Here is a 26650-nt window from a genome sequence, read left to right on the forward strand (position 1 = left end):
AAAGAAAAATCTGAGTCAGTTGAGGAGCACCCTTTGTAGCAATATCAAAGTATTCAGAAAGTACTTCCTTTGCAACAGTATAAGAAAAATGGGTGTTGTCAGAATTTCCCTTTAGAGTATCTCATTTCTTTTGTGCCCACATAGTGTGAAGAATTTTTAACCATGGAATCTTACTCTTTTTTCAGGGGGGAACGCTGAAATTTACTCTCTTAAAGTCCAAAGTACCATTAACATTCTGACTGGCATTTAATTCCTTATCTATGATGTTCTACCATGGCTACTTTACTTCTTATCAAGAGACCTGCTGTTGCTATTTCAACACCTAAGTAAATCCTTTCTGATCAAATTCAGATACAAAAAATCAGATATACAAAAGTCAACATGTGAAACTTAAATAGAAGCAGGGACCACTAAACAAAGGATCTGATCCTGTGCTTTTTCAATAACTTAGAAAATCACTTATTAATGTTATCTATTTTTTATTGTATTTTATTTACTTTGCTAAAGAGTTCCCAATAACAACAAGAACAAAAACCCTTATCTTCTGCCTAAGAATCAATACTACATATTAGTTCCAAGGAAGAAGACTGGTAAGTGCTTTGCAGTGGGGGTTAAGTGACTTGCCCAATGTCACATAGTCAGGAAGTGTTTGAGACCATATTTGAACCCAGGACCTCCTATCTACAGGCTACAGGCTTAGTTCTCTAGTGGATACTAAATCACCTAGCTGTACTTTCATTAACATTTTAATCTTTTAGGTTGTATTCTTGAATGCTGTAAGCCATATGTGGTCCATTGGGGGGGGGGGAATTCCTATCTCTAATTGCTTATTTAAATAAATAGAGAAAAAGCAGATCAATGAATTAGGCATTCAACTAAAAATACTAGAAAAATTAAAAATCCTTAATTGAAGAACAAATTGGAAATCCTAAAAATCAAAGGTGAAATTAATAAAATTGAAAGGAAACTACCAATAAGATCAGGAGTTGGCTTTGTTAAAAAACGACAACAAACTAACCAAATAAAATAGACAGAACAATGATTACTTTGATTAAAAAAAAGGAAAGAAAATCAAATTAGCAGTATCCAAACTGCAAAGGACCTATTTATACACAAGTAGTAGTCAATTGATTTTTGAGGGGAAAAAAACAAAACAAAATGAATCTCATCCTCACAAAGAACAATCTGCAATTCAATGGTACAATGGTACATCTCCCTTAGCCTCAATATCAGTTGAAACTGAGTCCTCTTTATTCTCTATGTTTTTGTTGTCAACTCTTGTCTACTCTATAATTGTGGCAAACCTCTGCATTGTCTGTCACTTTCCCAAATGAAGTTTTATTATTTCATATTCTAGCAAGCTATAAATGAAAACAAAATACATTGGAGTTTAAAACCTTTTAGAATGTGCCAGGAACTAAAAAAAGACAAAAATTTTAGCATGTGATTGGGAAACTTTTTAACTGTAAAAACCTATATATGTATATATTTATACCTCAGTTAGGCAGAAATATTCTACATTTAAAATCATTTTTCTTTGCATGGTATAGTTGAAAGAAAGTGGCAAGACTGTCTTTTATTGAGTAACCTACATTTCCAAATTATGGTTTTCTCTGCATTTCCCCCCAAATTGATATAATTTATAAAAAAGATATTGCCTTCTTTCTTTTCCCCACCCCTACATTACTGCAAATTATATTTCAAGATTTCTGAAAATAAAATAAGAGCTACTCACATTTTAGATATGACTTATTCTTGGCAAATATAATAGAGTAATTCCAGTGCCCCTTTAACTAAATAACCTGAATGTAGCCCTGGGGATGGAGGAAGGCTGTTGAGAATGGAGAAGGGGCATTATTTTTCCCTTATGCTGGTTTTGATTATGTAATCTAAAGGGATTTGCTTTTAAACTTAGGGAGGCATATGTACCCTCTCAAAGATATGTCACCTCTTAGCTACAGTTTGCTTTGGATTCTATCCCTCTTTTATACCATAATTTGTCACAGATAAGGAATGCACAGTTGGCTATATCAAATGTGAACACTGCTCATATGCCCACATTTAGTCAATTTATATTTATACAAATTGTTAATTTGGGACTTAAATAACCAATAGTTTCTAGATGATTTCTTAAGCCCTTTCCAACTCTAAATTTCTATGGGCTTTGTCTGGGCTAGGATTGGATTGTGTGCTATCAAGTGAATTGTACACATTAAGTGAATTTTGTATAATAGTTTTCTGTGGTCTTGTAGATGATGGGGCTGGGGTGTGAGTGGTCATATTTTGTGGGTAGACTGGAAGGTTTCCTAAAACTTGTTGTCAGGTGATGTCAAACTACATACAATTTCTTTCATCCAAGATGTTTCAGAGAAAGTGATTCTCTATATCTTCTTGAAGAAGTTGAGAATTCTCCTTGATGGATGAGGTTAGAAATGAGGGCTATTTAAGGCAAAGTCAGAGAAAGGTAAATTCATGGGGCACTGAGCTGCCTGCCTCACATGCATGAAATCATTCAGTGAGAACTAAAGAGTGACTATTTAAGAATATTAAAAATCCTATCAAAGGCATAAATTAATCTTAACATTCTTTAAAAGGAACCTGTATCTGTCCTTTTCCCCTTAAAGCATCCATGGGATTTGATAGAAATGGAGTTTTATCTGGGGCAAAATGATGCAACAAAAGAAAAATGTTGGGACTTAGGATTCAGCTCTTTGCCTGTAAAATAAGGGGTTTAGACTCAGCGGTCTTTTGCATGACTCAACACTGAACTCCTGTTAGGTACTTTCAAATGATGGCCCTCTGGTGAGGCTATTTAAAGTGTCAGGAAAATGATTTCTGTTCCTGAAATAACATATATATGATATTGTAAGACCATTGTCATATTCCCATATCAATCTAGACAGAAAGGGATTTGCCTTCCTGTATCCAGTGTCAGTGATCACTGCCTAGGTCTCAGTCATCACATATGGTGCAATAAAAATGATAAACTAAAAAATATTACCACATTCCCTTGCTGAAATCAAGTACCCCATCTCTAATTCCTGTACACCACATGAGTCTTTTTTGCTGCTATGGCTCCCAGCTGTTACCAAGGGTATAAAATTGCTTTAAATTTAATTTTAGTCATTCTTTAGAACCTTCAGAGAAGTATTTTTGCCTTTTAATGCTATGTAAGGACAGGAACTAGTCACATTGAAAATGAATAGCAGTGAGTTTGTTCTCTAGACAAAATAAGACTTGAAAGTGAAAAATGCAATAAAATCAGTTATTTCATGTCACTTAAAAACCCATAAATTTGATGAGATCGCATACAAAGATATGAAGAAAATCTTGGGCATTTTCATGCAAACATACAAGTATATTCTATGAAATTTCAACTTGAGCATAAGCTCTTTGTCTCATTGATATCAGTTCCATATTATAGGAGCTGTCCTTGAAAAGGCTCTCAAGATGAAGAAGGAACAACATTGATTTTAAAAATCTTATGTACCCCTTTTTGTATTGGCAGAAGGTTGTGGAATATTGAAGCTGAATTTAACTTTATAATTTCTACTTTTTATGCATAGTATGGCAGCACAGATCACAATGAAATGATGAAAAAAATCATTTATTAAGCACTTAAAATATGCACTTTAAAATCATACATATACTTTCCCCCCCTTTTTCCTTTCTTCCTTAAATGTTTCTGAAGCCCTTATTCTGTGTGCAAGGATTTGGATGGAGTATCTAGGTAAATAAAAATGGGTTCTTATCCTCAAAGAACTTATAATAGTGCAGAGAAGATAGACATGAATCTCCCTTCAGACACTTATTACCTATGTAACCTGGGAAAGTCACTTGACCTCTGCCTGTCTCAGTTTCTTCAATTTAAAAATAGGGATAATAATAGCATCCACCTCCCAAGGTTGTTGTGAGGATTAAATGAGATCTGAGATAATATTTTAAAAACATTTTATATTAAAAGTCCATGAAAATCTAGTAATTGTTATTATTGTCACTATTACTATAGCAACAAACTTTCTGATTTTCTCAACCTTGTGTAGCTCATGCTTTAAGCAGCTCTGAACTCTTTTGATCTGAGGTTGGAAACATCAGGGGCTTAGAAATTATAAAATTGTATTTTATTTTTCTGGCTAGCCTACCCACTGCCCTTCTTTTTGCTCTGCTTAGTTCAGGGAAAATTAGAAACTCAGTCTCATCCTACTAATGGATATAGGTGAAGAAGAACACTGAAATTATGAAATGCTTGTGACAAATGCATAGTGAAGTAGCAGGAAAACAACATGATCACACATTTCCAAACGATTTAAACCTAGACCCCTGGTTCCAAAGTGGGGGAATTTAGTACTCTGACAAAGTCTCAGCGTGGCTAGACCTCTCTAACAGCCTGAGTCTTTGTCTAACAGATGACCTGCTTCCCAAATTACAATAGTTCCCAAGTTACAGTAGTTACTGGTTGGCAGTTGAAGTTCACTATTTTTTCTCCCTCCATAATGATTTATGATTCCATTTTAATTTAAAAAAAATCTTGCTTCTACAGCTTTTCATTTTTAGAAGCATTTTTTTGCTCCTCATCTTCATAGACTTCACTTTTTTTACTCCTTTCTATCCTTTGTTTTTTGAGATTTTTATTTAATTAATTAATTTAGAATATTTTTCCATGGTTACAAGATTTATGTTCTTTCCTTCCCCTCCCCTCCCCCAAAACACCTTCCCATAGCTGACATGCAATTCCACTGGTTTTCATATGTGTTTTGACTCCTTTTTTTTTAAGACCGCCACTGCTCCATTAATAGGCATGATAATATTGTTCTTAGGGGTTAGACCCCCTCGCTGAAAATAGTATTCAATGTTTTCTGCAAAGGAGCACTGTACACCTTGGGCCCAGGCATTCTGGGAAAATGTAATGCTTTTCTCCAACCTGCCCACACCTGTTTCACAAGCATTAAGGACCTCATTAATTGGATAGATTTTAGATATAGGAACATGATTTTGAATGTATGGCAAATCTTCACTGAATATGCATTTGCTTAATCTTCTGGAAAGACAACGACTGAGTTTTTCTTAAAAGGGCAAACTCTTTGTCCTTCCTTATGACACTTGCAAGAGATAAAAAAGAATTATTATGGATTAACTCTGCCTAGGCACAGTTCTTTTACCTTGCTCTGTCTGCCTTTCCTGATATATTCAGTTGCATATAGGCTTTTCAAAGAAGGTAAATTTATTTAATTCCATAGCACAAATTAACTTTTGAAGTCCTGATGACCTAGCCTCCGGATTGCTTAGGACACTAGGTTTCATCTCCTCTTACTGTTATCCTTCAGAGGAGACAGGTCTGGGCATGAAATCCAGATTGACTTATTTTGCTCACTACTAACGATTTCTGGAAAGGTCTGAAGAGGGAGTTTGAAACTACATTAGATAAAATGATTTGGGAATTATATTATTTTTGATTGGCATTAATTGTGTCATGGCTCACCTCTAATGGATAATGGAGGGTCTTTGTAGAATTTCAAATTTGGAAGAGATTTCAGAGATCTCTAGTCTGGCCTGTATGCACCTAGGAATCTTCTCTGAACAGTCATCTAGGTTCCACTAAAGACCTACAGTCATGGGGAAATCACTACCTCCCCAAAATAATTCATAATAGTTTTGGATGACTCTGCTGGGGATTTTTTTCTTTACAAGGATTCAAAATCTGTCTTTCTGCAGCTTATACCCATTACTCCTTCCTTCTTTTGTCTGGTACCAAGTCTAAACCCTCTTCTGGATAAACTACTCTTTGATGACTTAGAGGTATCTCTTGTGTCCTCTCCAACATTTATCTTCTCCAGGCTAAACATACCTAGTCCCTTCACCAATCCTTATATTACCCAAATATTTATAAGAAATAATGTTGCTGATGTTAAGAGAGGCAAAAGAAAAATTCCTTGCAAATATAAGCCAAATCTGGGCACTCAGGAAGGACTGGGTCTGACCTCATTTTTACTATCTTCTCAATTCTTTGGCAGGCTTTTGTTTTCTATCATACTATCTAAAGACAACCAATAAGAGAAGAGAATTAGTTAACATAGCATTTTGAGAGCCACTTGCAGGATAATTCTGGATTCCTGGTTGATTCAGATAAAATCTATCTATAGAAAAAAAGTTATTCTAAACATTTCAGTTAATCCACCACCTGTTTATGTGAATGTAATGGGTCAAATTTCCCATTCTCATATCACTGAAATTCTAGGCTGTTCTCCCAGAATGAAAAAGTAGGTGAATATAACAGCCACACAAAGGGGGAAAAACCCTACAATATGCACTATACTCTCTGTTTTCTGCTACAAGGAGGAAGTCTACAGCATCCTGGACCATTTTCCTATAGCTATGACATCAGAGAGTTTCCTGATCTGTCTTCATTACAATGTCTTGCACTATTACTGACATCTTTCTCAGCATACCACTAAAGGATTTCTTGCCACAAAATTGATGAGGTTGGTATTTCCTGATTTACCATAGGAGCAGGCGGCTTAGAAGGTATTTTTGCGACAGATTGATTGAACAAGGCTGTCTGCAACAAGAAGGAAACAAGCCAACCCACCATTTCCTTTTTATTAATAGAGGCACTTCTGCTGGAATTGCATGTTCTAAACTTGCTGCTGCCACCACATTTTTTATTCCTCCATGGACAGACACTTAAAGCATCAGACTGGTCCATGAACATCTGGTGTTAGATTCTGGTTTTTGCGGTTTCTGAAGGGTTCAAAGGAAATTGGAATAGACATGTCATTCTACTGCACAGTAGAGTTTGTGGGGAAATGGCAAAACCAAAGAGAATGAGAGGGGAGGAATGGGGATGTGGATAAAAAGGGTCAAAGGGTCAATTTACCTTTCCTGAGCTGTCAAGGAGATGCATGTACATACTTTCTAAGAGTGTGATTCTCAATTGGGAGTTTCTCACTGTTGTTCAGAACTATACAGTGAAATTAGAAGCCTTTCTGGGGAGAAAAGGATAATCCACTGTTTCAATATTAAGCCTGCAGAGAAAGAGATTTCCTAACCAGGGAACTCAACCAGTGCCTATAAATGGTACATCTGCTTGTCCAAGAAAGCATGAAGGAAACAGCAATGTAACACCATACTCTGAAACCATTCATAACTGAAAACAAAAGCAGCCACTCAGCTCGACTTTATAGCCTATGTGTGCAGCTCAACAAGCTGAAACCTGCCTCACAGCAATTATCTCCCCAAGTAGGGCATGTGAACAATGCAGCAAAAGTAAAAGGCATCTTTCTTGCTGGAAGGTTGAATGCAGACAGATAACTGTCTGCTTTAGGAAGATCTAAAGTATGAAAATCCAATTTGCAAAAAATGATAGATTAGAAGGTAGCGAGTCATGTGATCAGAGTTCACTCCAGGGCACCTTTCCTAATAATTCTCCCAATATGCATTTCAGTATTTCTTTGAGGAAGAATGAACCTGACATTGATTTGGGGGCACAGGTTTAATTAAGCACAGAAACCTGGGGAGAAGAAACTTTAAATATTAGAAGCTACTGCTAACTTTAGAACAATCAGAAATGATGAAAAGGCATCTTAGTGAAAACAATATGAATCAGTTGGAAATAAGATTTAATTATAAAACAAAATTTGCTTTCTACCTTTTTTCACTATAAAGTGAAATATAGCTTTTTGGGGAGAATCTTGGGTTCTAGTTTTGATCTCTGGGACTTTGGGAAAGTTATGACCCCTCAGAGCTAAAGCTGTAAAATGATGGGGTTGGGCTAGATGTTCTCACATCCATTTTGTCACTTACATTCTAATTCCGCCATTCCATTCATTCAGCAACCATGTATTTACTTATTCTAAATTTAAATTTATTTATTTGTTACATTAAAATACCCAATCAACTTTCTTATTCCTTGCTCTTCCCCTAATAGATAAGGCATCATTTGAAAAAAATATACACATAATATACACATAATACTATGCCATGCTTATTTCTATTTTCAGTTCCTTCTCTGAAGTTGGATATATACAAATCATTATTAAGTGCCCAACAGTGTATTATACACTTTTCTGGGCACTGAAGAGGCAATGACAATGATGGAATAGAAAAATTCCATTGGCAGCTGTCATATCAAAAACTCTGGAATGTTCTAACAAGAAGAAAAAAAGCTTATATAGGCTATGGATCCAGCAACATGGATCCTGCTCTGCAAGAGCCAGCCTAGCTAGTTCAGTGGGGCTTAACTGGAACAGACAGGTCACTCTAGGTAGGATTAGTTGCTGGGCCATAGGAATTCATAAGACATTCCCTCTTCTGACCCTAGGTATTTTCCATGCCTAGGATGTGCTCCCTCCTTAGCTCTTCCTCCATGTTTCCTTGCCTTCCTTTAAATTCAAGCTAAAATTCCACCTCTAAGCAGTTGCTTACTAACAGCTTATTGACAAATGATTACCTATCCCCATTTTCTTCAGGTGAGGAACCTGAGGTTGAAATTTACTGACAAGGTTGCAGAGTAAGTGTCTGAGGCAGGATGCAGACTCAGACCTTCCTTACTGCTGATCCAGAGCTCTCTCAACTGTATTAAGTGCTTGCCTAGATACCCAGATGAACCCATACAAAGAGGAAATACAACTTGGATCTCTGCAGAGTGTCCATGTGGATAAATCTAGGTTCCTATTAGTTCTTAAGAACATGAGGAATAATCATCGTAAGGCAAACTAAAGCTCTTTTAAAACAAGAGATAACACTAAGTAGACAATAAAAAGTTTTTTTTTAATTGTCCCAAATCCCTAGAAATTTTCTATTCCAGTTGTAGGGGAAAAATTTACTAAGGGAATTCTAAATTCCTTTACAGAAAACAGAACTTAAAAAAAAAAAAGAATGAGACGCTTAAGTGGGAGTAAAAAGGGATACATCTATTTATGTGAGCTGTATCTTACAGTAAGGAAGATGGATGAACATTTTGAAGCAACAATGCTAAATAATTTATATTTTCATCTATCCAGTTTCTCTTTCTGTAATGTATTGTTATTTATACAGACATCAAAGGAAAAAAACAGCAATCTGTGGCCTAGCCTAACACAGAAATAATAGCATATTAGCACTTCCATTTCTCATCTCTTATTTGAATGCTGGTTACTTGTCCCTATCATTTTTTTAAATTTATAAATACAACACTCAGGTTTTGATGGGAGACCTTCAGTGATCCCTGAATGAAGCAGATCAAGATGAAAAGGGGAGATAAAATAGTAATTCCTGTATAAGTAAAATATCAAGTGATATATAATGAAGATGGGCCTAAAGAATCCCTTAAATGATGAGTCTTTTAGGAAGAATTATATCATTAGAAAATATTAAAGCTTCATGGACCATGATGAAAGAAAGACCTATTATTTAAAATTTCTCTCGAACTATTTGCCTCAATACCTTTTGTCTCTTTGGCATCATTAAATGTATCATTTATAGATTCTTTGCTCTTCATTTTTAAGCCTTAAGTGAACATAATTGAAAAGAAACCATCATTTAACTCTATTGTCACTTTCTAGTTTTTGTTGTCTCTCCTCCCATGTATGGCAAAAATGTTTTATATTTGCAAAACACTTGATAAATCTGTCTGTTTCCATGGATGTTGAGAGGAGGGGACATGGAGAGAAAGCAGAAAGAATATCAAGGAGCATCATAAAAATGGAGTCTGTTTTTAGTTGAGTTGATTAAAGAGGGTCGAGGGAAAAAAGACACCTACTTTGGATGGGTAGAATTATAATAATGCTGGGAAAAGAAAATAGAACTTCTCAACTGTTGACATTGATTTTCCCTCAATGAAGAAAATGGATTAGAAATGATAGAATAAAAAATAGCAAATAGGGTGTTAAAACACAAAACAAATAGGGTGGTTGTAAGATAGCTGTCCTTGTTGAGAAGATCAAATGAACTACATTCTAGGGTATATAAGAAAAGCAGATGTGACTACTGAGTCCCCAGTGGTCCTTAAAAGGTTGTTTTTATTGTTCAATTGTGTTCAACCCTTCATGACCCTATTTGGAGTTTTCTTGGCAAAGATACTGCAGTGGTTTGCCCTTTCCTTCTCTGCTCGTTTTACAGATATAGAAAACTGAAGCAAAAAGGGTTAAGTGATTTATCCAGAGTCACACAGTAAGTGCCTGGGGCAAGATTTGAACTCAGGAAAAAAAATCATTTTGATTCCAGGTCTAGCACTCTATCCACTACACTGCCTAAAATACTACTACTTCTTGGAAGATTTTCATGTTTCTCCAAGTTATTTCTTTAAAGTGGGAACTATTTTTCATTCTGTCCCCAGAAATGAGCATGACTTAAAAAAAAAATTTACTTTCTGTCTAGAATTGCTACAAGTATTGGTTCCAAAGTAGAAGAATAGTAAGGGCTAGAAATTAGAGTTAAGTGATAGGGAAACACAGCAAACAAGAGTTTGAGTTCAGATTTGAACTCAGGTTCTCTTGATTCTGGACCTAGCACTCTATCCACTGGGTCACCAACCTGCCCCAAGAACAGTGCCTTAGTAGCCAAATTGAACTATTTTTCATTTTGTCCCCACAAGTGAGCATAATGTATTTTTTAATACCCCTTACCTTCTATTTTAGAATTGATTCTAAGGCAGAAGACTGGTAAGGGCTAGGCAATGGGGGTTAAGTGACTTGCCCAGGGTCACACAGCTGGGAAGTGTCTGGGGTCAAATTTGAACCTAGGACCTCCCATCTCTAGGACTGGCTCTCAATCCACTGAGTCACCCACTGAGCTATTAAAAATGTATTAAAAAACAAACAAAAACCATTTACCTTCTTGTCTAGAATTGATACAAGTATTGGTTCCAAAGGAGAAAAATGGCAAGGTCTAGAAACTAGGGTTAAATGCTAGGGAAACACAGCAAAGAAGAGTTTGAGTCCAGATTTTGTGCCTGGCACTCTATGCCCTAGGTCACAAACCTGCCCCAAGAACAGTGCCTTAATAGCCCAATTGAATCACATCCCACCCCTTGATGACCATTTTTTTAGATATAGATTGGACTAAGGGGCCTGTGTCGTCCCTGCCAATTTTGAGATGCTGTAATTCTGCCTCATGGAAATTTAAATTTCTGAACTTCTAAACTTCTGAACTGGCTGCCAAAAAGCTCAGAATCTCAATTCCTGTTATCCATCCCCAATAATGAATGTCTGATTGTAATGCTCCCAGAAGAGTGATGGAGGCCACCTGTTAAGGCACCTTAAGAATTCACGGAAACTCAAAACCTTAAAAAAAAATGATATTTATCTCACTACAGTTAGAACATTGGAGTACGTTATGTATGTACGTTAAAGCATACCAGCTGGACTAGGCATTAGACAAATGTCTATATGGCTACATTTATTTTAAGCTAAGACTAAATTATATCAGTGTCAGGATAAAGGCCAAAGCAGAGCTAATGTTCCAGCAGCACAAAATAATTAGCAAATTCATTAATTATAGTCCTGTTTATTTCATATTATCCACTCTAACCATTTGTTGCTTCAAATTAGTATTCCACCATCATTACATTCATCAGTGTCTGCCTGGATAATATATCTGAATGATATAGACTTTTTTTTGCATCTATCTGAAAAGAAAGGAGGCTGAGTCAATATTTTCATCTATTGCCCCACAAACGTGGCAGAGTCTTGAGTTCCACCAAGTAGAAGGGTCATGCCTAATTAGAAATTTGCTAATGGGTCTTTCCTACAACTGCTGGCTCTTTAGCCAGGAACAGCAAAATACTGCCATTCTAATAAAAACACCCTCTCTCCATTGTTAGGGGCCAGAAACAAACTGTCACAGTAAGGATGGCACTTTGCATTCTACATATGGCCAAGATAAATATTCTGAAGCAATTTATGTGGAAACTGCTCTAGGCATACAATTATGGCACCTGTTAGGGAAACAACAAATAATACAAAAGGTGTTAATTTTCTCTTGTATGATGTGTGCCTGCTAGGTCAGTTTCCAATCTTTCTTTTCAAAGAGAAGTCAGTTGTGCTTTTCTGAAAAAGTATAGAAACTTTACTGGAGAGAAGAGGTATGAAATAAAGCCAGAAGGTTAAGATAAGCAGAGTGGGAGCACAGGGTTATCTTGGCAATTAAGGACTCCCCAGGAGGTTAATTATACACACCAAGCGCGAACAACTTCACTAAGGGTTTCATGAGCATTACAAAAATTTGTGTACCACACAAGAGCTTCAATCTGTACTGTCAACATGGTAATTTTTTTATTTGGCAAGTTGAATCTGCCTTCTCTACATGCTTCAGAGAGGGAAAAATAATGGGAAGAGAGTTAAGCTATGAGAGAAATAATCCAAGAATGGACAAAGGAAGACAACTATGCCCACAGTGTTTTGGGTTTCAATTGTTTAACATGAATTAAAGTTATTTTTAATTATTTCCTATTAATATATTCTGAGGATAAAACCTTTAGAGGCATTTTTGATAGTGTCTGGTAGATAGAAAATAATAATATGTATGGACTGTACAACATACTTCAGGTTATAGAAAAAATGCATGTCAGCAATGAATGCCACAGAACTAAGCGCTCTGCAAGACCTCCACTTCCACATTTCATTAGCCCTGGAAAGGATACTTTAAGCTCTAATTTAAGCTTCATTCCACCTCAAACTCTACGCAAGACTTTTTTAACCTGAGGTCTGTGGACTTTATTATTATTATTCTTTTTAATAATGACTTCATTCCAAATAGTTGGTTTCCTTTAGGAAAAATCTTAATTATTTTATGCATTTAGAATCATTACTCAGAGAATGCATTCATAGCTTCACCAGATGACCTTTGTTCTAGGGTTAATCCATTTTTAGAAAAGGGGGAAGGCAAGGAACCGATCTCATATTCTTGCTGACTATTCATGCTCTGATCTTGGTGACTCAGTTTCTATCCTCCCTTCTTAGTTCTTTGATGCCTGGTTCTTGAAACTGATTGACAGGACTCCAAGATTACAGTCCTTGATAGCAACTCACGTACCCAGGAGGACTTCTACTCATTGGCCCCTGTTTTTGTTTTTTAATTTCTTCTGTTTTTTTCTCTGGCCCTTCCCAGACTGATGTCCTGGAACCTTGATCCTGCCTTAAATTTAGATTGTTTACTTTGTCTTATTTCTACTTCTTCAAAATGATGAATTACTAAGTTTAAGCTTAGTTCCACCTTTCGACTCTCATTCTCATGTAATCATTCTTAGGTGGTGGTGGTTGTTGTCATGTAGTCATTTTGGTTGTATTTGACTCTTCATAACCCATATGGGTTTTCTTGGCAATGATACTGGACTTGTTTGCCATTTCCTTCTCCAACTTGGTCTACAGATTAAGCAACTGAGGCAAACAGGGTTAAATGTCACAACTGGTAAAAATCTAAGGGCAGATTTGAATTCAGGAAAATGCATATGGCTGACTTCAAGCCCAGCTCTCTATCCACTGTACCAGTTAAACTGCCTAATCTTAGATTAGAAGTCCTTAAATTATAAGCTTATTCTGAGATTCCCAACCTATATCGACCTTGTGGTTATGTTTGTACCCTTCTGAAGCAACCTGATTGCTGCAAGAATCCAAATTTTTATAGTCACATGTTCAGATATTTAAAATGGTAGTTAATTACTTTCCCACATACATTTATGAAAGGCCACTTAAGGAATAAAGAAACTAACAGAACTTTTTTCAATGTAGCTTCCAAAATATTCTGAGTTGCTTTTATTTCAGAATGAATAACATTCCTCCTGGTCAGAGTATGACCAGTGGTGAAGCACTGGCCACTCATCAAGGACACATGGGAAAATGATGGAGGATTTAAGTGACAGAAAGTTCAATAATAATCATCCATGTGACATAATAGCCAGAAAGACAAACTGGACATCCTTAATCCGGGGCTAGGTGGCCTTTTCTCAGGGATATTCTAGAGGAGATTCTTTTCCAGATTGGTTGTGTGTTTGTTTTCCCCCCTCAGTCATGTTCAACTCTTCATGACTGCAGTTGGGGTTTTCTTGGCAAAGATAGTGGAGTGGATCTCCATTTCCTTCTCCAGCTCAATTTACACTAAGGTTAAATGACTTTCCTTCCCATGGTCACATGGCTAGTAGCTCTTTGGTCAGATTTGAACCAAGGAAGACAGGTCTTCCTACTCCAGTGTCAGCATTCCATTCACCATGCCACCATAACTGCTGCAGGTACATGTGGCTCTCTCTGTCTTTGAGGTCCATTTCCACACATTGTGATTTATTTTATGGACTTAAATTAATTACATTTGATGTTTTATGACACACTTCTTTCAGGGTTATTCAATGATAAGTGTTTCTGCCCATACCCTCGAACAAAGAAATATTCTCTTTTCTAGCTTAGGATTGGTTGTCCAACACATCAACTGAATGTCCTCTCTGGGGGAACTTGAGATCTGCCTTATGAATTAAACTGTAATACAAATATTATATAAAATGTTATTATTTTGGAAAAAATGGGTATATTTCAAAAGACAAGCAAACACCTGTTGTTACATCTAACCATTACATTGTAAACATCTAAGAATTGGGAGCTGTGGTTCTTCTCTCTCTTTATCTCTATGTCTTGGTCTTCCTAGAATCCTTTAAATCTCAGCTAAAATGTTCTCTTCTACAATGTCCCCTAATGCTACTGTTTTCTCTCTCTTGATTATAATGATTTATCCTGAGTATATCTTACTTAGACATAATTGTTGGCATGGTGTCTTCCCCGTTAAGCTCTGAGGTCCTTGAGAACAGTGGTCATATTTTGGGGGAGAGAGGGAATTAGTATCCCCAGTACTTGGCACATAGTAGGCACTAAATAAATGCTTGTTGATAAATGGCCACTCATCATGGTATTGAGATACAGGAGGCATTAAAAAATACTCTGAATTTTGAAGAACACTGTTGGAAGATTTCTCCTCAAGTATGACATCTGGAGTATGGTGTTCAGTACAGGGGACCACATTTTAGGAATGACATTGACAAATTGGAAAAACATTTGTGCTTGCCAGTTTACAATGATTTTTAAGAATTTAGTTGACAAACATAGCTCCCTAGAAAGAATTTGGCTCCCAGAAGCAAATGTAAAATTTTAGAGGCATTAACATTGATGGATGGAAACGTTATGGAGCCTTGACATATGCTTGCTTTCTAGGCCCTATTCTTTATATAATATATATTTATACATAAATATTTATATAATTTGTATATTTTACCTATGGTTTCATATACTATGGGCCCATTATATCTTGAGTAGATTAAAATCACAGTGTTTTCCACAGATATCAACAAAACTTTAAGCCACCAATGCAAAATAATGACAGTACAGCATACTTATAAAGCACTTTCATGTGACTGAGAAAATAGATGTGAACATATTTTGTAAAGCACACTGTTATTATATTTCTTTGACAAAAGTAATGCTTTTACATTCTTATTGTGCAAATCTTAATAAATTATGTAGTATGTATACTTTATGTTTCCAGGAACAGTCCTCAAAGACATGAATCACTTAAGCAGCTAGATGGTACAGTGGATACACTGTTGGGTTTGAACTCAAAAAAGATCCGAATTCAAAATCCCATGTCAGAAACTTATTAGCTGTAAGATCCCAGGCAAACCACTTAAGATCCATTAGCCTCAGTTTCCTCCTTTGTAAAATGGGGATAATTGCAGCATCTATCTCATGGAGTTATGGTGAAGACCAAATGAGGTATTGCATGTAAAATGCTTTGCAAACCTTAAAATGCTATTATTATTATTATTATTAGCATTTCTTTCTCTCTCTTTCTGACCCTCCTCTCTCCCCTCTGCCTGCCTGTCTCTGTCTCTCTTGCCTATCTCCTCTCTGTCTCTCTTAAAGGAAATGGAATAACAGGCTAAAACAATGCACAAATATCTATCTGCTCCCATATAGAATGCACACCATACATAAATAATGTAAAATTAACTCTATTCATAAAACTTTTGCTTTCTTTCTTCATAAAAATGGGCAACATGAATTATGGTAACATGTTTCTGAGGGTTGTTTTCAGCTTTAGCCTAAAATAAAGGCCAAGTTGTTAATAAATGGGATTATTGTTACTAAAGAGCAGGAGGCTATTTTTATTCCCTTGTTGTTCACACTGGAAACTTTTTGGAGAAGCAAAACAATAGTTAGCAGGTTCAGATCTCCAAGTTCAGAACCTGTTAGCTCAGGGGACATATCCTTATTGTCTGAGGCTCACAGTTGAATTCTATTAAGATTCTGGGTTGTGATGAAGGCTCGAGTTTCAACAAAAGTCCATTTTAATGAATGTAAGTTCCATCTTGGGAGCTTACCTCTAGAAAATGTTCTGCCTGCTGTTCTCGATCCAATTTCCTCGAAGTGGTAGTAATCAAACCTGTGTAAAAATGAGAATATTTCATTTTAAAGACTTAATGGCATTAAACAAGAATTTTACTGAGGATGGGAGACAATGTCAGTTTTGGGGAATGCAAACCAAGGGAGAACAATCACTCTCAAATACTAGATGGTAATCAGATTTCTTCAAAAAGGATTCTGCAGAACAAAAATAAAATGTATGAAGAAAACTTTAAAATTTATTTCAATTCAGTTTATACAGTGAAGGCATTGTAATTACTACAGTGAAAGCACAAACTCACTAAAGAACCATTGTTTTTGTTATAATGAGTTTCAATGATTCATTTGCATATGACTGAAATTCTACTGTAAGAACCTCATTAAAGATTTTTAGTTAGAGTTCTTGAACAATTAATAGGTTGTGGATGCTGATTAGATTCTAGAGATACAGCACTTTCTTATTTAACTTTCAGATGGCTCCATGATCTTTTTTGTTGTTGTTGTTGTTAGGCTTGACAAAGAAGGTTATTTCTGTAATAACTACTTGTATAATGATTTCAAATGAAATCGCTATCATACACTGAAGATCTCATACTGTTATTTTATCAATTTGCTTTGTGTGTTTGAGTCTTAACACAAGGGTAACTTCTATGAGGAAAAGATCCATATATCTTTAAACAGTATTTTTTTAAACAGTATTTTAAACAGTATTATTTTTTCATAAATAAATAACCTTGGTGAGTATTTTATAAAGGAAGGAAATGAGGAGAAGAAAAAAAATAGCCTATAAGACCACTTTCCCCCTGCCTCCTGTTACCCCACCAATTTGTCTTGACTACTTTATTATTTTTGAGTAGCAATTAAGAGGTCAAATTTACATTCCATTTCTTCCTTAAACCAAATCTCTGAAGAGGGGAATACATTAAAGGTTGTTTCCTTGATTGACAGTGAAAACCCAATTTTTCCCACAGGCAAGGTCTGGAAAATGATATATCAAACTAGTTCTGGGCCAAATGTTTTACTAGTGAAATATGTGAAATGTACGGCTTTTGTTTGTCAGGTATCCACACAGAGGAGCTCCTTCTCTAGTTTCATGCCTTTGTCTTTGGTAGATGGAAGTAGGGGTTGCTGCTGGATATCCTGGGGACAGGAAGAGGAGAAACTGAAGAACACAGGACTTCCGAGGGTGCTGGTCCAGAGACAGATGCAAGTATATCGGGAGGGAATGGAAGAAGAATAGGTGGCATAATGAGGAAAAGTAGAGGACATTTGGAGAAATATGAGGGAATAATAACTGTTATTTTCCAGAGAATAGAACTCGTAAGTGCAGAGGATTTAGAATCAGAAAGTCCTGAGTTTGAATCATATTTCAGACACTTACTTGCCAGGCAAGATACTTAAAACTTTGTGTCTCAGTTCCCTAATTGCTAAAATGGAGATAATAATCACACATATCATACAGGTTATTTGAGGATCAAATGAAGCAACACTGGCAAAGTACTTTGCAAATTTTAATAATTCTACTTAAATAATGGCTAATATCATCATCATCATTTTCATTATTAATTTACCTACTGCTATAGAGAAACAGCTTAACTGATTTAAAACTTCTGCCTTGAGTGTAAGGAGCAGATGATGTTGCCAAGTGTTGTAAAGGATTGGGGAAGAAGAGCCCTCATGAGTGGAAGCAATAGAAATTTAGAGAGCTGCCAATGGGATTGCTCAAAATAGGTTTGAAGAGTTTTGGTCCCGAGTTATTATTAAACCTGAGCAAAGCAACTGATGGTGCTGTGAATCTACAAAATGGCAGAGAAAAAAGATTAAAAAGTGATTTAGACACAATCTTAACAGCATCAGAGTGAAGCATTTTTGCATGGCTGGAAAATAGTGAAGAACTTTCCATCAAGGGATGTTTCCTAGCCAAAAGAAGTCAGTCTCTAGAGGGGATATTGTAAGAAGTGACTTTGTTATTAAAGTAGGCAATGTGCCCTAAGAACTGCAAATAAACTCAGTCAAACAAACATTAAGGTAACTGTGCTGGGATTCAGAACTATGCCCAAAGGGCTTTAAAAGACTGTCTGCCCTTTGATCCAGCCATAGCACTGCTGGGTACCCCAAAGAGATAATAAGGAAAAAGACTTGTACAAAAATATTCATAGCTATGCTCTTTGTGGTGTCAAAAATTGGAAAATGAGGGGATGCCCTTCAATTGGGGAATGGCTGAACAAACTGTGGTATATGTTGGTGATGGAATCCTATTGTGCTCAAAGGAATAATAAAGTGGAGGAATTCCATGGAGACTGGAACAACCTCCAGGAACTGATGCAGAGCAAAAGGAGCAGAACCGGGAGAACATTGTACACAGAGACTGATACACTGTGGTACAACTGAATGTAATGGACTTCTCCATTAGTAGCAATGCAATGACCCAGGACAATCCAGAGGAACTTATGAGAAAGAAAGCTATCCACATTCAGAGGAAGAACTGTGGGATAGAAACACAGAAGAAAAACAACTGCATGTGAGTCAATGGGGATATGATTGGGGATATGGACCCTAAATAATCATCCTATTGCAAACCTCAATACTATGGAAATAGGTCTTGATTGATGACACGTATAAAACCCAGTGGAATTGCACATTGGCTATGGGAGGGGGATGGAAGGAGGAAAGGGAAAGAATGTGATTCATGTGAACATGGAAAATTGTCTTAATTAATCAACAAAATTATATTAAGAAAAAGATACTGTGCTAGGTACCAGAAATATAAAGACAAAAATGAAAATAATCTTTCCCCTCAATAGTGTTTACATTCTATGGGGATGGCGTTCAGCCATGGAGTAGAATCTAATATAAACATGAATAAGTCTAAGATAACTGGCAGGTGTAGGGAAAGTAATTTTTTAAATAACTTTTAATTTTCTATAATAGAATCAATTCTGTGTAAGGGCTAGGCAATGGAACATCAATGATTTGATTAGGGTCTCACAGCTAGGAAGTGTCTGAGGCTAGATTTGAACCCAAGACCTCCTGTCTCTTAAGCCTGGCTCTCAATCCACTGAGCAACCCAGTTCCCTCCAAAGATATAATTTTTAATTGGATCATGGAAGACTTAATGGGAGGGTTGGCATTATGCTAAACTCAAAAGGAAGAGGCTGATAGGAGAAGGAAAGATTTTCTAGTGATGGTAGACAGCTTGTGGAAATGCTCAGAAGGCAATGGAATGTGATGCTTGAGTACAGAGAACTGGTAGGGTGACTTTAAAAAAACAACAACTCCATTTCTTCTGTTTCTTTCTAGTTTTGCTTTTTCAATATTGCCCAAGATTTTAAACAGGGCATGGAGTGTGTGACTTGGAATCTTTACAGACAAAGAATAGAACATCAGGAGAAAGAATGTAAAATAGCAGCAGGGTCGGGGAGAGCATTCAGAAAAGCAGAGAACAGGGACAAATCGGACTATTTTAAGTCATCAGATATTTATTAAATATTTCCCAAAGGTCAGACATGGTGCTAAGTGCCGGGGATACAAAGAGAAGCAGTCCTTACTCTCAAGGAGATCACAGTCTAATGGGGTAGATGACATGGAAAGAGCTCAGTACATATAAGATGTATACAAGATAGGATATAGACTCTAAAGGAGCACCCTAGTGAAAAGATAGCAATTTGGAAATAGGTTTTGATCAAGGACACTTGTAAAACCCAGTGGAATTGAGCATCAGCTATGGGAGGAATTGGGGGGAGGGGAGGGAAAGAACATGACTTGTAACCAAGGAAAAATATTCTAAATTGACTAAATAAAAATTAAAAAAAAGATATATACAAGATAAAATGGAGGTCATCTCAGAGGGAAGTCACTGAGAATCGAGAGGGCCCGGGAAAGGCCTCCAAAGAAGGTGTGATTTGAGCTGAGATGTGAAGGAAGTCAGGAAAGGTCAGAGGCAGAAATGGGAAGGGATAGTAATCTGGCCATGTGGGAGTTATAAATGCTCATACTTAGACTTTGACAATGGGTTCTCACAAGCTGGTAGGAGCTGGCTCCAACATCCTCTAGATTTAAAAGCCCAACAGAGGATTCTGTGTTTGATCCTGGAGATAAGAAGTGAATGGAATGAGAATAACCTGATCAATCTGCCTTATAAAGATCACACTAATAGATAAGTAGAGGATAATCTACAGTGGAGAGGGATTTGAAGCAGGGAGACCAACCAGACTAAGAGAAGATCACTGCAAAAGTCCAGGTAAAAGGTGATGAGGGCCTATACCAGGAAGGACGCTGTGTTAAAAGAGAGAAGCTGGGTAGCTCAGTGGATTGAGAGCCAGACCTTCTGTCTTGGAACCAATACACAGAATTGATGCTAAGAGAGAAGATAAGGGTTTAAAAAAATGAAATGAAAATATAAAAGAAGAGAGGAGAAATATGGAAGAGATGTTCAAAGGTACAATCAGTAGAATTTGGCCCAGAATTTCAAGGCAGAATAAAAAAAAATGAAATGAAAATATAAAATAAAAGAAGAGAGGAGAAGTATGCAAGAGATGTTCAAAGGTACAATCAATAGCATTTGGCACAGAATTTCAGGGCAGAATAAAAAAAATGAAATGAAAATATAAAATAAAAGAAGAGAGGAGAAGTATGCAAGAGATGTTCAAAGGTACAATCAATAGCACTTGGCATAGAATTTCAGGGCAGAATAAAAAAAAGTGAGGAGGAAAGGGTAATAATCCCACGGAGGATAGTGTTATCAACACCATAGAAAGTCGGGATGAGAAAAGAGTTTGGGGAGACAAATAATGAGAAGTTTTGGACTTGCTGAGATGTCCAATAGGCATGTGGAGATATGAAACTGGATGAAAATGAGGTGCTAGTTAAGGGTTCAGGTTAGTAGATCTGAGGTTTATCAGCATAGAAGTGATAGCTGATATGAGAACTGATGAGCTCACCAAGCAAGATGGTGTATTAGGAGAAAGAAGAGAGCCCAGGGCAGTCTTGGTTGGATACTCACATAAAAAAGTCTCATGAGTTCAGCAAATAACAATAATAGTGTATATTTCATGGTGTTTTTGTAGTTTAAGAAATATGTTATCCCTTGATGTTCTGTGAAGCAAGTAGTGAAGATTTCAGTCCTAGTATGAATTCACTAAGGATTTTGGATTTGAGCTCAGGTTTTCTGACTCTTTTTTTTCTGACTTTTTTCTTTTTTTTCTGACTTTCTGACTCCTGGTATTTTCTCACTCTAAGACACGGCCTCATATCAGTGAGTGTCTCTACTGTCAATCAGGTCCCTCCAGATATCAGCACTTGAATCTGGCAATATCCTGTGGTTCACCACCCATGTTTTTTCTTTTCTTTTTTCTTTTACTTGCCCTCAAAGTAGGGCTAGAGGAATGGGTTTCACACATTCTCACCACCTCCTCAATGGAGCCATTTTATTTAAAGTGGATACCATGGAAATGAGGACTCCTTGCTCTATGGATGCTATCAATAGCAGAGGGGCAGTTGACTTCTTTAAGAAGGCTGTTGTAATTCCAGCCTTAGCCTGCTGTTTTTCCAGACACAAAAGACAGAAAGACCTTTGCCCTCAGACACCCTGAGGAAACTCAGATCATTTCAAGTTCCTTTCACACTGAATCATTCATTCTAAAGCCCACTGGGGGCATTGCTCATTGCTCTGGGAAGAGTTAAGCTTCCTTTCCTAATTCATTCTCAAGGTAATTCTTCAGCAAGTTTATTTATTTCCTTAAGCACAGGTGTGTAACTGGGAGGACCACCTGGGTTCCCAAGTGCAAAAAAGAAAATGGAATGCCTTCCTAGTCCATCTTCATTGTGCCCTCAGCCAGAATATATGTTTCACTTAATTATCAGCCTACAGGGAAAGGGATCTTTGCTTGCTGCCAAGTCTGGGGCAGTCCTCAAATTGAGCAGAGGTGTGGGAAGAGCCCAGTGCTTTTTGCTCCCTGCCTGAAGGTGGGCAAACTTGTTTAGGTTTTCTTCTTGCCAGGTTCTACCTCCTTCCATTTCAGTTTGAAAGCAAATAGAGAGGGGAAAAAAAGGAAAGAAAAAACTGAAAAAAAAATGTGCCAAGAGAGACTTGATAGGACTCAGAAAATTCTGTCAGGAAGTAACAAACTTTCACTTTTCCTAGAGTCACCCCCCCCCCCACTTCCCAAGTGCCTAAGGGCACTTTTTTCTTCTCCAAAGTAACTAATCAATTGTCACTTGCCCTCAGGAGGAAGCAGAAAATCTTACTTGATGTGCCAGCTAGATTTATATTTTGCACAAAGATTTTAGAACTGCAGGAAGTGGTGGATGGACTGTAAAACTTAGATTCAGAAAGACCTTGATTTAAATCCTTCTGATACTGTGTAAGCCTGGGCACAGCACATAACCTCTCTGAGCTACATTTGTAAAAGGAAGGGCTAGAGGAGCAGCTAGGTGGAAGAGTAGATAGAGTGACAAGCCTGGAGACAGGAGTTGGGTTCAAATTTGACCTCAGATACTTCCTAGCTATGTGACCCTGGGCAAGTCACTTAAATCCCATTTGCCTTAAAAAAAATGAAAGGCTAGGCTAAATAGCCTCAAAGGTCTCTTTCAACTATGATCTGATCCTATGAGTCAGGGACTAGTTGCAAATTTTATAATCATCCTCATAATCAAGGAGAATTTGCTCTTATTTCTAGTATGGATATTTATTTTAGTTTTTATCTTGCAAATAATGCAGTTGTATTTTCTCTGAACTTTCTGAGAAGGTCACTCTGGCCCTTCTGTTCTCTGTGTGCTCAGAACTGTGGCTCTCAAGGTATGTTAAGTTGCAATCATAGCCCTGGGCAAAGGCACCATCATTCTTTCTCACTGACCCTTTCCTGCATCACAGAGTTCCAGTCATCAGTGTAAGCTGTCTGCCTCAGATGGTGTCTATCTGTGCCACATTGACTCAATTAAAGCAAGAGGGATAAAAAGAAGTATTGATCTAGTCCTTTATGTCCCAAATGATATCAATGCTGATTAAAATTCAAAGAGACAATGGAACAAATGTTTAAAAAAAAACATAAACACCAAACTTTACAAGTTGTGACTACTTTACCATGGCGGAACTTCCAGGGAACACCTGACTATGTCTAACCTAAAGTAGGGTAGACTCATTCTTTCCCTTAGAGCAAGACAAAATTTGTCCATACTCTTATGATTGGCCTAAAGAGTTACTTCCCTTCTCATACATTCATTCATTTGATAAATTTTTTATAAAAAAACCCACCTCATGAGGCCAGCTAGGTGGCACAATGGCCAGAGAGTCAGGCCTGGAGATAAGAGTTCTGGGGTTCAAATCTGGCCTCACATGCATCTGAGCTGTGTGACCCTGGACAAGTCACTTAAGCCACAAAGCCTAGCCCTTACCTCTCTTCTGCCTTGGAACCAATACATAGTGTTGATTCTATGACAGAAGATAAGGGTTAAAAAAAATCTATGATAAAGCATACCATTGTGTATGTGTACAAAAGTTGTAGATAGCCATTCTTCAAAAGGCTGTGTAAAGATTAAAATTAATATTTAATACTCCAAGTATTATTTTAATTTTATTTATTAAAATCCACTTAGAGCGAAGCGGAATTAAAAAAAAACTCTAGCACGTACCCAAAAAACTCCCTCCTTCCTAGTCAGGGCCACAGAGATCCCAGGTGGATTGTCAGAGAAAGTGGATGGAAACAGAAACTCTAAAACCCCAGCCAGGTAAGGAGATGCACAAACAGGAAAAGGAAAAGGGGATTGTGGGAAACATAGTCTCTAGGGTTCAAAGTTCTAAATCAATACAGCTATTTTAATATTAAAAATAAGTAGCAGAGCCAGGAATGCTAAGTAGACTGATGTAATTCCACGATGCTGCCGACTGGGGAGAGCTGGCTAGAAGAAGTCAACTCCTATCATTTTATAGATGAGGAAACTGAGGTCTGGAGTGGTTAAAGCCAGGGTTGCAAAGGAAACAAGTAGAAGAACTGGAATTTGAATCTACATCCATTGCTTCAAATTCAACATTCTTTGCACAATATCATGATGCCTCTTAATCGTAGCCTCAAGAAACTTAACAGTTTCTTGCCTTTCTTAAATCCACTTTTACCTGGTTCCTACTAAGAACATTTGTAGAGCACTTTGCAACCCTCAAAGCCCTGAATAAATGTTAGCTATTATTATAATTATTATCGTTATCACCACTACCACCGTTATTATTGCTATAAGCTGGATAAGATGCAGCTCCAAATCAAGCAACAAATGTTTATGACTGGCTTTAGAAAAGCGTACCAGAGTCCCTGCAATACAGCTGGGAACTTAAGGCATGAATATAATTTAAACAACAGCACCAAGTAAAAATGCAAAAATGTCATAAGGTGAAAAGGGCTTAGTTGGCAAATGAATGGCATAGGCAATGAGAGCTATGAATTCAGAGGAGGGAATTGGACTGGCTTTCATAATCTGAAACTTGAGGCGATATCATTAATTTTGGGTAGAATAGAGAGAGATTGAATTATAGGCAGGAAAGCTTTTCAGGCTGGAGAAATGAGATGATCAAAGGTGGAGAAACAGGGGGGAAAGGTGAGCTCCCACAGTAATGGAGAGACAAGTTTGGCTGGAACCAGCTGGAAAAGACTTGAGAGAAGCCATCTAACCCAAAACTTCCATTTTATAGTTGAGGAAACTGAGTCCCAGAGAGGGCCACAGGTCACAGCATAGTGTTAGAAAGTAAGCGGGGATTCAAACGTGCATCCTTCTGAGTATGTACTAGGTTAGACACTTAGTCCTGCAGCTAATGGAGTCCCTGAAGGTTCCGAACTTGGGGATGACATAATCAAGGCTTTGTTTATCTGGTGTCAGAGTACAGGATAAACAGGATTTGGAGGGCGCAAAAGAAGTAAAACAGGAAACAGAACAACAGTAAGGAGACAAGAAGTATTTAAGCGCCTGAATTAGATTAGTAATAGTGAGAATGAAAGGAATGAATGGGAGAGTTCTTAAAAAGGAAGAACTGACAGTATTTTGTGATTGAATAGATATAACCAAAGAGGAGGCAAAAATTAATTTGGAATTTTGGGGTGGGGATGGGTAACAATCATGAACTGGTGCCATTGATATCAATATCAATGACAACTCTTTGTTCAGTCATTTTTCAGTTGTATCTGACTCTTCATGATCTCATTTGGGCTTTTCCTGACAAAGATAATGGAGTGGTTTGCCATTTTCTTTTTGCAGTTCAAGGAAGCAAGGCTAACAGGGGTAAGTGACTTGCTCAGGGTCTTACAGCTAGTAAGTGTCTGAAGCTGTATTTGAACTCAGGAAGATGAGGCCAATTCCAGGCCCAGCACTCTATCCACTGTGCCACCTAGATACCCTTGGCAAATATTTACTAATTTGCTATATACTATGGTACACGGCAGGATGAATTCAGTGTATGAGGCTGGTAAGGCTGGCTGTAGCATCTCTTTTGGTTTTCAGTCCTTAGTCCTCACTGGAAAGTGGTAAAGTCTGGGTGATACATATGAGAATCCTTGTGGGAGCTGACCAGGGCCAGACAAAAAGAGACTAAAGATCACGGATATGGGAAGACAGATGTGGCAAGATTGCAAGAAAAGTAGAGAGGAACTCCCATACATTTGGCCTGCCCTGGTCTACATTCCACCTCTTCACTGGTCACAAATAAACAAGGAAGAATCATAGGTTTGCTCTTGGCTTTGCATCTGATTTCCTAAACATTTACCACCACGTCTCATTTACTTTATCCACGACAGCTTCCTCACGGAATAACCACTAAACTCTGTCCCCTTCTCACCCTGCAACATTCTTCTACCATGTCTGTCTCCTATTGCTCAGTTCCTCCATGATCTTCATTTGGAGCAAGGACCCAGGCTGGCCAAACTACATTCCCCTTCCTCCTTTGTTTCTGAATTTTGGAGCTTCATCAGCATGCTCTTGTGTAGGTACTACGCTCCCACTCAGTCCTGATTCTGCAACTTCTCAGCTTTTCTCAGCTCCATTTTGTGCATGCTCACTTCTTCCACTAGATTGCCAACTCAGTGAGGGAAAGGCATGTTCTTTGTTTTTGTATACTTAGTGGTTAGTTAGCACGGTGCCCAGCTTATAGTAGGGACTTAATCAATGCTCCCTGTCTTGCTTCTGCCAATGAACAGTGAGGGAAGATGTAAATGAAAAGATCTGGGGTTGTTGCTTGAAATAGAAGGCTGAGTGGAAATGCAGACTCCCAAGTACCTATCTCTTTTAGCTGGACATGGACCCACTGGGAGGCTCAGTTA

At 37.4% G+C, this 26650-nt stretch overlaps 1 protein-coding gene across 3 annotated transcripts in view; it reads right to left on the reverse strand.

Annotated features, from left to right (window-relative positions):
• The window catches only part of FAT3 (FAT atypical cadherin 3), a 756780-nt gene that overhangs the window by 195990 nt on the left and 534140 nt on the right, over positions 1-26650 (reverse strand). For all 3 annotated transcript variants that reach the window (XM_056794533.1, XM_056794534.1, XM_007495043.3), the window contains exon 5: positions 16334-16395. In XM_056794533.1, coding sequence (XP_056650511.1) covers positions 16334-16395 — 62 coding nt within the window. The remainder of the gene's footprint in view (positions 1-16333; positions 16396-26650) is intronic.

Source organism: Monodelphis domestica, chromosome 4 (assembly GCF_027887165.1).
Source record: "Monodelphis domestica isolate mMonDom1 chromosome 4, mMonDom1.pri, whole genome shotgun sequence".
Taxonomy (NCBI): domain Eukaryota; kingdom Metazoa; phylum Chordata; class Mammalia; order Didelphimorphia; family Didelphidae; genus Monodelphis; species Monodelphis domestica.